The sequence below is a fragment of the Crinia signifera genome, chromosome 5, assembly GCF_055691185.1.
Source record: "Crinia signifera chromosome 5, ASM5569118v1, whole genome shotgun sequence".
NCBI classification, from domain to species: Eukaryota; Metazoa; Chordata; class Amphibia; order Anura; family Myobatrachidae; genus Crinia; species Crinia signifera.
In genome coordinates, this window is record NC_139221.1 from 333,980,083 (window position 1) to 333,994,217 (window position 14,135).

General features: G+C 50.3%; 1 protein-coding gene across 1 annotated transcript in view; it reads right to left on the reverse strand.

Annotated features, from left to right (window-relative positions):
• The window catches only part of PARP10 (poly(ADP-ribose) polymerase family member 10), a 169,879-nt gene that overhangs the window by 81,973 nt on the left and 73,771 nt on the right, over positions 1–14,135 (reverse strand). The window contains exon 6 of the mRNA XM_083145065.1: positions 1,635–1,847. Within this exon, the coding sequence (XP_083001191.1) occupies positions 1,635–1,847 (213 nt within the window). The remainder of the gene's footprint in view (positions 1–1,634; positions 1,848–14,135) is intronic.

Consider the following 14,135-nt stretch of genomic DNA (forward strand, 5'->3'; position numbering starts at 1 on the left):
CCTGCTCCTTAGAGACCAGTGTAACGTTCCCTAGGTGGGTGCGATCCCCTGTACTGCCGGGTCCTGCACACACATTACACACAGGAGACCTGCAGGACCCCACACCCCCCATACCCATCTCCTCATCAGCTGCAGTGAAACGTTCCCTAGGTGGGTGCGAGCCCCTATACTGCCGGGTCTTGCACACACATTACACACAGGAGACCTGCAGGACCCCACACCCCCCATACCCATCTCCTCATCAGCTGCAGTGTAACGTTCCCTAGGTGGGTGCGATCCCCTGTACTGCCGGGTCCTGCACACACATTACACACAGGAGACCTTCAGGATCTCCCCACACCCCCCCCATACCCATCTCCTCATCAGCTACAGTGTAACGTTCCCTAGGTGGGTGCGAGCCCCTGTACTGCCGGGTCCTGCACACACATTACACACAGGAGACCTGCAGGATTCCCCCCGCCCCCCCCCCATACCCATCTCCTCATCAGCTGCAGTGTAACGTTCCCTAGGTAGGTGCGATCCCCTGTACTGCCGGGTCCTGCACACACATTACACACAGGAGACCTGCAGGATCCCCCCCCCCCCCATACCCATCTCCTCATCAGCTGAAGTGTAACGTTCCCTAGGTGGGTGCGAGCCCCTATACTGCCGGGTCCTGCACACATTACACACAGGAGACCTGCAGGACCCCACACCCCCCATACCCATCTCCTCATCAGCTGAAGTGTAATGTTCCCTAGGTGGGTGCGATCCCCTGTACTGCCGGGTCCTGCACACACATTACACACAGGAGACCTTCAGGATCCCCCCCCCCCCCCATACCCATCTCCTCATCAGCTGCAGTGTAACGTTCCCTAGGTGGGTGCGAGCCCCTATACTGCCGGGTCCTGCTGTCCTGCACACATTACACACAGGAGACCTTCAGGATCTCCCCCCCCCCCCCATACCCATCTCCTCATCAGCTGCAGTGTAACGTTCCCTAGGTGGGTGCGATCCTCTATACTGCCGGGTCCTGCACACAAATTACACACAGGAGACCTTCAGGATCCCCCCCCCCATACCCATCTCCTCATCAGCTGAAGTGTAGCGTTCCCTAGGTGGGTGCGAGCCCCTATACTGCCGGGTCCTGCACACACATTACACACAGGAGACCTTCAGGATCCCCCCCCCCCATACCCATCTCCTCATCAGCTGAAGTGTAGCGTTCCCTAGGTGGGTGCGATCCCCTGTACTGCCGGGTCCTGCACACACATTACACACAGGAGACCTTCAGGATCTCCCCACACCCCCCCATACCCATCTCCTCATCAGCTACAGTGTAACGTTCCCTAGGTGGGTGCGAGCCCCTGTACTGCCGGGTCCTGCACACACATTACACACAGGAGACCTGCAGGACCCCACACCCCCCATACCCATCTCCTCATCAGCTGAAGTGTAACTTTCCCTAGGTGGGTGCGAGCCCCTATACTGCCGGGTCCTGCACACACATTACACACAGGAGACCGTCAGGATCTCCCCCATTCCCTTGTCCTCATCAGCTGAAGTGAGAAGTCTCAGGGTGAGTCCCTCAGTAATAGAGGTGGGCAGCAGGGGGTTCCATCCTCATAACCCAATCTCTGTAGCTGAGCACTTACCTTACAGTCCAGTACCTTCCAGCTGAGCTGAGACAGGTCTATGACACAGTGATGGAGCCGTTCAGTTTCCGACAGTGCCCGCTGTCCTTCTTCTTCCAACAGGAAGAGTGACACCCCTGGGTACTCTAATGTCACAGTGCGGGAGGACAGAGAGGACAATATGTGATGGAGGAGTTCCACAGCAGTCTTACAGGAACCTGCATCTCCCCTTACCTAGAATACAGAACTATAGTGAGAGCCTGTGGAACAGCAGAGACAGTCAGGACATAATGACAGTATTATATATTTATTTACAGTTCCTTATGTAGCGCAGTATATGCCATTGGATTTACAATTGGAAACTGTGTTTAAACTGGACAGAAACAAACCGACAGAGGTAGAAGGGCCCTGCTCGCAAGCTTACACTCTATAGGAACATGGGTATATGAACCTTTGACTTAGCAGTTTGGACACTTCAACCTACTATGGAATAATGAGCTTTCCAATGGCCTTGGGGCTAATTCAGCTTTGAAAGTTAATTAAAGAAAATCCCTATTAGGAATTGATGCCAATCTGCTCAACGCAAAGACTTAAACCGCGAGCGGGGAGCCGTGATGTGACGCTGCAGTGCGTGTCATGGTGGCTGTGTGATGTCACACCAGCCACTGCGACACAAAAATGAGAATTATGTCTTACCTGTAACATGTGCGAGTTCCCTCAACAGAGGATCTATTAACTTCAATACAAATGAAGCAGGCATGGCAGGGAGGGATCCCTGTGGCCTCTGATGTCCTCGAAGAAAGAGATTTCACAGGTAAGACATACATTTTTCGGGAGACATCAGGGGCTACAGGGTTATGTCCTAAAGCTGGGGTAGCCAACTCCAGTCCTCGAGAGCTACCAACAGTTAATGTTTTCCAGATCTCCTCACAGAATCACAAGTGAAGTACTTAGCTCCACCTGTGGATCTTTGAAAATATGTTTCAGCTAGTAATGAGTGCAGCAGCTAGGTTGTCTGGAAAATGTGAACTGTTGGTAGCTCTCGAGGACCGTGGTTGGCTACCACTGTCCTAAAGCATCCACCTAAGGGTGGGGACGTGCCTGTGCCGCGGCCTATACACTCTGGCCAAATGCTGAGTCCTTGGAGGCACACGTGTCGAACGCATAGAAGCGTAAGAAAGTATTGGCGAGCGACCAAGTCGTTGAGTTGTAATGTTGTTAAAATGTACAGGCTGGCACCTTGGGAATCAAACCCGGGACTCTTAGCTGGGGAGGCGACAGGCTTCACCGCTAGCCTACATCCTTGGATGGTCACTGCTGTTGTACCACCCCTAGCAGCCCAAGGCATGCCCACAGTCCTTGTGGAATGAGCCCAGACCCCCGGAGGGAGGCGTCCAAGTACACCAAAGCTAATGGGCAAATAACTGCTTAGCAGGAGCACTCTAAACTAATCCCACCAGACTAGTTAATCAGGCGCATGCACAAAGGAGAATATTACTAGACGTTATTCTAAATAGGGGCTACTACCCTGTAAATATCTCAGAGAGCGCCACACAATTTGAATCACTATCATTAAAAATGTATTTTATTATTAATTACCTACAGTATAACAACATTCATACAAAAACAATATAAATATAAAATAATCCCTATCATTTAATTTAACTCTGTGCAAAAAAGGTTTGGCCAATGTATCCAGCTAGATACAAACTGGCCGCTGGGGTGAGTTCTCACATTCCCCTTAACTGATCAACTTTCCCCAGCAGCTCCAGTGTTAATCACTATCATGGTCTGCGGGCGGCTCGCTCCCTCCTTAAAAGACTACATCAGCGGTACGCCAACTGGCGGCATCTGGTAGTGGGGTAGCTGGTAGCAGTCTGCCGAGTATAATCCGGATCTATTGCCAGCTTTAAATTTGTCTCTCACGAACTTCTACATTGCCATCTTTGCCACAGTGCTACTACTAAAGAAGTGATTACAAGGAGGTATCATCTTCTCTTCCAATTGAGGACTGTGTAATCTGGTAAAAATTCATAATACCATCATTGGCCAAACCTTTTTTGCACCAAGTTAATTTAAATTATAGGGATTATTTTATATTTATATTGTTTTTTGTATGAATTGTTGTTATAGGTATATACCAGTATTATTAAACTTATTAATAATAAAATACATTTTTAATGCTATAGTGATTCCAATTGTTTGGCGCTCGCTGAGATATTTACAGGGTAGTATTCTCATAAATAGTTGCTTAGCAGCAGGCCAACCTCGTATTTGAAAACCGCAGAGGACAAAGAGATAATCCGACTACCAAAGAGCCTTAGTGCGACGGACATAGATGCACAATGCACGGCCCACAGCTAGGGAAGACTTTACAGGAGCGGCATCCAGCAATCTCCCGGATTACAGAAATGTAAACACCACCTTGAACGGATGGAAGAACCACCCAGCCAGGATGTAAAACTAGGAAAGGTGACGGACAGGACATAGCCGACAGGCCAGACCATCTCTGTGCTGAAGCAATAGCTAATAGGAAAACTGCTTTCTAGGTAAGCAAACCAAGGTCCATTTAAACAGGGCACCCTGAAGAGCCCTAAGGACCAGTGAAAGATCCCACGGAGGGACCGTGGGAACCCAAGAAAGCTGAAGACACAGAACACCCGCCTGAAAATGCAGACAAGGATATCAACCTCCTGCGGAACATGATGCCAGAAGGACAGAATCACGGCCCAGCTGTAAATGCTGGGATTGAGAAACGGTAAAATCACCAAAGAGGTTTAAGAGTTTAAGCCTTAGGCCTTTAACAAAGAGATCACAACAGCCACTCCGTCTAACCCAGATACTGCAGATAAGCAGAATAGATCCGATATATTGAATCTGTGTTTATCCTGAGTAAGGAAATCGTGCTCAGATGTGTGCTGGGGATTCGCCCACTGGAGCATGAGCAGTCACTGTTATGAGAGAGAGCAGGGCTGAACATAGAGGGAGACAGATCAGAGTGGCTACTGATAGCGCCCACAGAACCAAGAATCAGCCACCAGAGCCCCCATGGGGCCACTAAGAGCAATGTACCTCCATCCACCCTCAACACGCGTTAGATGACACAGAGGAGGTGGACAGGCGCACCTCTGCCGTGGGGCGAACAGGTTATTTCGTATGCAAGCCCCCGGGTTTGCGAGACCTTGACCCGTACAGGATGACTCAGTGGTAGAGACGTGGTGCCATCAAGTCCACTCTGGTTCTTCCCCAACGGTGCACCAGCATCCGGAATACCTCTGGACGGAGGGCGCATTTGCTGTCATTAGAGTCTGACAGCTGAGAAATTCCCCCATCAAATTGAGGACCCCCTGGGTAGCGTTGTCCAACTGGACTTGTAAGGGGCTACATTGGAGCCAAGGTTCCACCAGGTTGAGGCCCTGCAGGACCTCCCTCAGGTCGAGGACAGTGACAGACATACGCAGATAATAGTAATAATTATTTCTGCTCAGTATTCACTGCTGAAAGAGAGGGGAAGGGGCCACAGTTAAGTTGCAAGTATAGTCAGAAAACTGAGGGAGAGACAAGTACATTTACAGAGGAGAAAGTCCTCACAGAACTCTCAAAACTGAAAGTGGATAAATCAATGGGGCCAGATGGGATACATCCAAAGATACTAAAAGAGCTTAAAGGGGAGCTGGTAAAACCAATAACAGAATTATTCAACCAGTCACTAGCTACTGGAGTAATCCCAGAGGACTGGAAAACTCTGCACAAAAGTGGAAGCAGGGAAGAGGTAAGCAACTATCAACCTTACATCAGTAGTAGGGAAATTGATGGGTACTTATAGGTTAGCCAGGCGCCCGGCTATGCTACGCTGACAACGTAGCTTTGGCTACGTTGTCAGCGTAGCCATTGCCGAGTGCACGGCTAATAGGTGCGGGGGCAGGCAGAGGGTAGGTGCTGCGGCCGGGCTGAGGGTAGGTGCGGCCGGGCCGAGATGGCGGCCGCCCTGCTGTTACTTACGGGCAAGGCGGCCGCTGGGGGAGCATCACATGGTTTCCCTGCTCCCCCAGCGGCACAACGCTAAAAGCGTAGTAACCTTCAAGTGTCATGGCGGCCGCGATGCGGGGATTTGAGTCCCGGAGGCGGTGGGGCCAGCTGGCTGGTAAGTATAATCACACACACTACACACACACATACACCTACTATGCCCACTATCCACGTCCTAACCCCAGTGTCCACGTGGAGTTAAATTTATAAAGTGTGGCGAGCGCAGTGAGCCCGAAGCATGGCGAGTGCAGCGATCCCCGCGAGGGGACGCAGATACGTGTCCGCTCGCCACGCTTTGGGCTCGGTGGCTCGCCACACTTTATAAAATTAACTCCACGCCCATGTGGACACTGGTATTAGGACGTGGATAGTGGCCATATGACCCTTTATGTGTTAGCAGGGCTCTGGTGTATTCTCAATACACCACTACGCAAACTACGTAACGGGCGCCCAACTAACATATAAGTACCAATTGATGGAAACACTCTTAAAACAAAAGAGTTGTAGAATATCTCAAAACCAGCAATTTACAGGATCCAAAACAGCATGGGTTTACTGGGGGAAGATCATGTCAAACAAATCTTATGGACTTTCTTGACTGAGTGACTTAAGGCCCCAATACATTAGAACAACCCTAATGTTGGCCGACTTCCACTGAGCTCCCCCGGCAGCTCCTGATATGATTTGGCACTTGATGTGCCATTTTTCACATGTGATAAATCGGATTGATTTATCACATGTAAATCCAGGGGAGCTGCAGGACAGCAGGGTCTGGGGGACTTACAGGCGGGGTGGCGTCAGGTGGCGGGGTCCAGTCCAGCTGCAGGGGTAGTGGGCTAGTGGCAGGAGTGGACTGGAGAGGTAGCGGCAGGTGGGGACCAGAGACCGGGGTCCGGTCCATAGGAGCTGCAGAAGGGGTAGAGAGGTGGCGGGGAGCGGGGTCCGGTCCAGCTGCAGGGGTAGTGGGCTAGCGGCAGGACTGGAGAGGTAGCGGCAGGCGGGGACCGCTGAACAGAGTCCGGATAGCGGCGAGTGGGAGAATAGGAAACATCCTATTCAAAAGACTGGGCAACCGCCGATTGGCCGAGAGCTCAGCCAATCAGCAACCGCCGTGCCCGCCCAGTCTTTTGAATAGGATGTTTCCTATTCTCCCGCCGCTACCCGGACTCTGGCCCTTATTCTGATCGGTGCGGCCGGATCCGATTATGCGGCCAGGACCGTGCGTGCGAAACCCCGCCTTCCATACGGATCGCCAACTCCGTCCGTACGCGGTAAGAAGCTGGCCGAACGGACCGCACGTGTATTTTTCACGGAATACGCCTCCTCCATCTCAAGGAACCTCCCCCATCATTCGATGGTCGCAGACCATCGAATGCAGGACCGAGTGGTCCACCAGCTCCTGCAACCTCAGACCACACGGACAATTTTCCATGCAAAAGCAGGGATCTGGGCGGGCAGCTGACATCCGGCGATGTCATATGTCCGCCCCCTACACGTGCGTCACGGCCGCATTACCATACGTACGCCCACCGTTTGCATGGGAACGCCCATGAAACGAGGGGCGTATGCATATGGTAATGAGCCCAAATAGCCCTTCACGCCCCTCTCCACCCCCTGTACGGAGTGTTCACATTTCATGCGGGATTTGGCCGTACGCCCCGCTCGCACATGCGCAGAGACGCCTCTGCACATGCGCAGATACAAAACATCGGCGGCACGAACGCACGCGGATATTACCGCACCAATCAGAATAAGGGCCTCTGTTATGCGGTCCCCACTCCCCGCCTGCCGCTACCTCTCCAGTCCTTCTGCCGCTAGCCCACTACACCTGCAGCTGGACCGGACCCCGCTCTCTGCCACATCTCCTGCCGCTAGCGCTGCTCCCATGGACCGGACCCTGCTCTCCGGTCCCCGCTCCCCCGGACCTGCTCCCTGCCAGCTGCACATAAGATTAATCTTATGTGCAGACCGTCCGACATCACGATCTGATCCGATGCGCACAGGACCGCGCATCGGATCAGATCGGATGTCATACCCTACGCGATTTGGGCAATTTCACCCGATTTCTCTGCCCAATACTCCAGAATTTGGTGAAATCGGGGCAAAATCGCGAAGTGTGGACCATTTGTGTCAATTATTTCCATGACGACCTTCCTTGTTAACCCTATCAACCTAAAAACAAAAGGTTTTGAAATTCTGTTGCGCAATCAAAAGTGCTGCTGGCCTCCTCTACCAGGAGTTATCAACCTGGTCAAACACAAGTATATATCACAGAGAAAAAAAAAAAATTCACAAAAGAAAAATTTTCTTTTTGGGAGGACAGCGCTCTACTGTGGATATTATGAATAAATTATATTATACCAACTTGGTACTCCTGGACTGTATCCTTTCCAGTATTATTTCATGTGGTCACATGCAAATGAAAACAGAAAAAAATACAAATGGCGTTTCCCCGGAAGGTTTGTGCATCCGGCTTCTTCAGGAGCAAGTGTCCAAATGACCGCACAAACCTTCCGGGGAAACGCGTTGAGCTGCACAATACCTGGCCGACTGACTCCATCTCTGACCATTTGGTGACCTGTCCCATCCACCCACAGATTCTCCTCAATCAATACTGGACCTGTCTTATTGGGATTACAGCACGGTCCCTATTTTTTTCCATCAAAACAAGAGGCAATCAGTACAAGTGGGAACCGTGAGTCCTTGAAATTATAGGACACCTAAGGACACAAATCGATCACCAGTCTGGATTCATCTACCAACCAGACCACCCAGGATGGTAACATATATGTCAGTCAATAAGTGCCTATTTATCCAAATATCCCGGTGATATTTTTAAAGAAATTATTGGACATTCAGTCTATTTGATTCACACCTTTTTAACCTTATTTTTTATGTTTTATTTATCATTGTATATCAGTGGTGGCCAACCCGTGGCTCTTGAGCCTCATGCGGCTCTCCCCCTTGTAAAGTGCGGCTCCTGCTGCCACTGCTGCCCGCCGCCCACCATCCGTCCCAGTCCCCCCTGTTGCCGGTTCCCTGAATCCCTTCTCCTTCTGAGGGGAAGAGAGTGCGCATCGCGCATCTCTCCTACCCCTTACTGTGCATCCTTGTGACTGGGCCGTCTGCCAATTGGAGCTTGCGGGCCAGCAGCCAATCAGGAGCCGGCCAACGAGCTTTGATTGGTGGACGGCCCAGTCACAGGGAAGTGAGGGGGAAGGAGACGCGTGGTGTGCTGTGCTCTCCTCCCCTCGGTGACATCACAGGACTGCAGGGGGATGCCATACTGTCCTCTCCCCGCCCGGCAGCAGCAGCAACAACGGTGAGTGCTGCTTCTGGGAAATTTGCACTGTGGGAGCATAGCAGTTTGTGGCACTGTGGGGGCATACCAGCTTTTTGGCACTGTGGGGGCATACCAGCTTTCTGGCACTGTGGGGGCATACCAGCTTTCTGGCACCGTAGGGGCATACCTGGCATCGTGTGGGGGGCATATGTGTATCTGGCACTATTGGGGGCATATGTATATATGACACTGCACTATTGGAGGCATATTTGTATCACACCCACCCAAGGGGTCAAAATAGACTACGCCCTTTTTTTGGCGCATGCGTCTTCGGCGCGCGCATGATGTCGGCTCTTTAGCTTGACTACCGATATTTTTCGGCTCTTTACCTCTGACCGGTTGGCCACCCCTGTTGTATATTATACTGCATTATTAAATTTGTTATACTTTTGAGAACCGTCTGATCCATTCATTGGTATAGCCAGCGCTGACACTTCTTGCTTTTTTATCCTTTTACCCCTTGGGGTCTGACAACCCCGTGTCAGCTGCTGATTGGTTGCGCACCACGCACACAGACTACTTTTTAACCATTTAAATACCTGCTGGCTCATGCATATGCTAATTAGTGTGGGCGTGGTGCTGACATCTTAATTGGTCAATAGAGAAACGCCCTGTTTAACTATATCGCATGTAATGTGTGTCTACACATGGCAGAAATTGGTAGATCGATAATTGGACAGTTTTAATGCATAAGAAAGAAAAGAAACTACATAACTATTCCAAGAGAATAAATAAATGCTATTGAGCAATTAGTGCATAATCACAGTCGGTGGTATGGCTAGTTAATTGGGCAAATCATGCCATAGTAGATGGTTTAAGGGTATCCAATTAGACAGGCGAATACAGCCCTATATTAAATATAGAGTGATGGCGTAACAGTGGCTGGTCAAATGATAACATTGTGTGTCGACAGACACTGATGACTGACCCAAGGTCCACAATTCATACTGCTGTTGCTGCCGCAACTGATTAATATGTTCTGCAACCATGATGCCATTTAAAGTATCTTAGTGGATTGGGAGAGAAATCTCCTCATGTGTACGCCAGAATTCAATTAAGTTATGAATACATTAATAACTAAAGGTAAAGAGTGATTCCAAATATGATATGTGCAGAGAGGAGGTCTATATAAAAGAGATGGAAAATGATATATATAGGTGGATAGGATGTCAGGAATAAGTGATCCCTAAAGGGAAGAGAGATAGGATGGGTGACAGTTTGCGTTACAGGGGAATGGATATCCCGGTGCCCTCCCCATGCTACATGGCATGTGTGATATATTTAGACACACATCCATTCACTTGAGAGGACATGCAGGATGTGAATGAAGTTGTGATGGACCTAGATTGGTCCTTAAAGAGTTTGGACCACTAAGATTCCAAATAAATGACGTCATAAGATCTCACATCGAGTAGTTCCTGAGTAGTTAAGGGACCTAACTAATGTGGCTGTAGGGCAACAAGCCCAGATGCAGCTTCTCCAAACACAAGTACAGGCTCAGCAGGAAACCCTGCACCTGATTCAGGAGTGGTACAGGGGTCCGACAGTCGGGATCCCAACAGTCATTAGCCCGACTGGCTGGACTAAGACAGCATGGTGAGCGCAACTAAGCCCCTTGTGGGCTCACTGTGCTCGCCACGCTGCGGGCACGGTGGCTTGCTACGAGAGCCACCTATTCTATTCTCCCTCTATGGGGGTCGTGGACCCCCACGAGGGAAAATAGCCGGTGGCCTTCGGGAAACCGGCTGTCTGTGTTTTGACAGTCAGGATCCCGACATCGGGTAAATGCCTGTCGGGATCCCGGCTGTCGGGACCCTGTCCGGCACCCCCTGATTCGTGATGAAGTGGGTCACCTGCAACAGCATCACCAAGAGCCTAGGCCGTTGCAAAAGAGGTGTCCTTCAGACAATGTAGATTACCTGGGGACCTTTGATAGCGTGGTCGCATGCATGAGATGGTCAGAGGATAGCTGGACAAATAAGCTGGCCCCATATTTGGGATCCCCAAACCTACCTCCTCTCAGGGGACCAGGCATCCACCTATTCACAGCTTAAAGCTGCCATACTGGGTCGCATTGGTGCAACCAAGGACTGCAAGGCCTAGCTGTTCCAGGACTCACGTCGGACTACAATGGATAATTCTCTAAAGCAGCAGGTTGAACTGTAAGAGGAATACGACTGTCCAAGTGGTAGAGACCGTAGCCATAGACCACAGTGTGCGGGTCTTAGATAGAGGCATGCAGAAGTGGGTTCTACAGACTGACCCCATAATATAGAGGGCCTAGCTAATGACTAAGGCCTTAGACTGAAGGACTCAGCCAGTTACAAGCCCCTGGACATGTCTATCTCCGGCAACGGGATTGGGGGGGGTTCCATACCAATTTGGTCCTCTGCTATGAGTGTGGAGAACAGGGCCACTTCCAACAGGACTGTAGCAAACAGCCTGAGCCTATGCCGTGTGGTACAGGAAAATTGGGGCAACCAGCCTACAGCTGTGTCAGAAGCAAAGGTTCATCTGTGCCCTCCAGATTACAGATGACCCTCTATATCACAGCAAGACCAGATTCAGGTGCTGGTCGATATCAGGAGTGACTTGTCAAATATCTCTGCAGAGTAATTTCCTGAAGGCGTTGACTAGCTCTTACCTGCAGTTGAGGTACTCTGCATTCATGGTGTCACTCGCAATTACTCCAGAGTTCCATTTCCAGTGCAACATCAGGGATGGACAATCCAGCTGGTGGCTGTAATTGCCCCATTCTCACCCTACCATTTGATTCTGGGCTGGGATTTTCCTGGACTATGTGGACTCGGTACATCTACGCCAGAAGAGTTGACCGACCAAGAGGAGGAGAGTGACGAAAGAACATTAAGAACCGTCATGTCACTTCAGGGGCAGCCCTTATTTCAGTTTAGTAGAGAAGGATTCACTATATAGGGTTGTCGAGGAGCAGGGTAAGAAAGTTGAGCAGCTTATAGTACCACGGGGTCCATCAGCCTCTGGTCCTGGAAGGTGCCAACTCAGAGTTGTTGGGAGTACATCAAGGGGAGGAGAAAATGCTGCAGAGGGTACAGCAGTGCTTTTAATAGCTGAGAATCTGAGAGTCGGTAGCAAAGTACTGTCAGGAGCGTCCCATATGCCAGTGTACCGCACCAAACCCACAGTAGAGAGCTCCTCTTATTCCTTATCCGGTAATCTCAGTTTCCTTCGAAAGGATTGGGATGGATATTGTGGGGCCATTGGAAAAATCAGCAAGGGAACATCAGTGAATATTAGTCCTCTTTGATTATGCCACCAATTACCCTGAAGCCATTCCCCTTTGAAATATGACTGCAACCTTTGCCAAAGAACTACTGCTGATCTTCTCCCACCTGGGCCTACCAAAGGATGTTTTCACTGACTTCCTTTATGTCCTGGCTGATAAGCAACTTGTACCAGATACTGGGATTAACAAAAGATTTGCAACTCAGTGTATCATCCCCAGACCAATGGCTTGGAGGAGAGTTTTAACCAAAAACTCAAGCAGAGATGCTCAGGAGGGCAGTCACCCAGGACAAAAGGGATTGGGACCAGCTCCTACCTTTTCTGATATTCGCCATCCAAGAGGTTCCCTAGTCCTGTACAGGTTTCATCCCATTTTAGTTGTTCTAGGCGGACAGCCCTGGGTAGTCTGAAGCTTCTAAAGGAGGAATGGGAACAGACACCCCTGGTTCCAAATGTAATACAGTTCATCTACCAGCTCTACGGGCGATTCCAGCAGATAGATCCAGTGGGTAACGCCATTATGACTTCCCGGCTAAGAAATGTACCTTCGGGACAAGGTCTTGGTCCTGGTACCCACAGTGGAGGGCAAGCTGTATGCCCATTGGCAACGACCATATACAGTGCTAGAGGCTGTGGGACTAGTGACTTATCGTGTGAACCAACCAAGAAAGTGGAAGTCTGCACAGGTCTATCATATACATCTTGGAAGGAAAACTCAGAGAGCAACTGCAAGAGAGGCCAAGGTCTCGGCATGTGCAGTACCAACTGACAGATACCTCAATGAGGCCAAGACACATCAAGATCAAGACATGGTCAGGAGAAATTTAGAGTTCTTTTTGACGATTTCAGGGAGAACCAAGATCATCAAGCACAACATCATTACTCCTCCAGAGGTAGTGGTCAATCTGCAGCCATACCAGATACCCGAGGCAAAGAGGGATGCAGTACGCAAGGAAGTGGAAGATATATTATGCCTGGGGGTTATTGAAGAGTCCACCAGCAGGTGGAATAACCCCATAGTGCTGGTTCCCAATCTGTATGGAGCACTGTACTTCTGCCGGTTGAACAAGATATCTTAATCTGATGTCTATCCCATGCCACGCGTTGATGATCTGATTGAGCAATTGGCGCACAGTCAATACTTACCTTACTAATGGCTATTGGCAGATTCCCCTCACTGAGGCTGCCAATTCAAAAAAATGGCCTTTTGCACCCTAGATGGCCTGTTTCAGCATAGTCACAGGGCCCAGGCCACATTCCAGCAGCCTATGAATAAGCTCCTCCAGCCACACCGAAAGTGCGCAGCCGAGTACCTAGCTGACATTGTTATCTTCAGCGATGACTGGGAGTCTTATCTAGCCAAAGTGAAAGCCGGATTTTGATAAAATGGTTATTCCTCCAGACGGATGCTTCAGGAACAGGCCTTGGAGTAGTGTTGTCTCAGAAGGTGGGGGGGGGAGGGGGAAGAGACCAGCCCTTTACCTCCGTAGGAAACTACTGCCTAGGGAACAGTGATATGCCAGAGTAGAGCAAGAATGTCTGGCTGACAAGTGGGCAGTAAAGACTGCTGTACTATCTACTGGGACAGGAATTCACCTTAAATCGCAGATCATGATCCGCTCCAATGGATGTGCCTAAATAAGGAGACCAATGCACAGGTAACAGGGTGATTCCTTGCCCTCCAGCCATAGTGCTTCTGGTTCCAGCACAAACCAGGAGAATTACAGACGAACATGGATGCCCTTTCAAGAAAGATCCTCTCCTCAGAATCCCTGTAGGGTGAAGCTAGGGGGGGGGGGGGGGGGGGGGGGGGGAGTGGGGGTTAAGACCAACCCGAAAGGGGTGCACCTGCTGAAATTGGCGAGCAGGTATGTGTGCCAGAGAAGGAC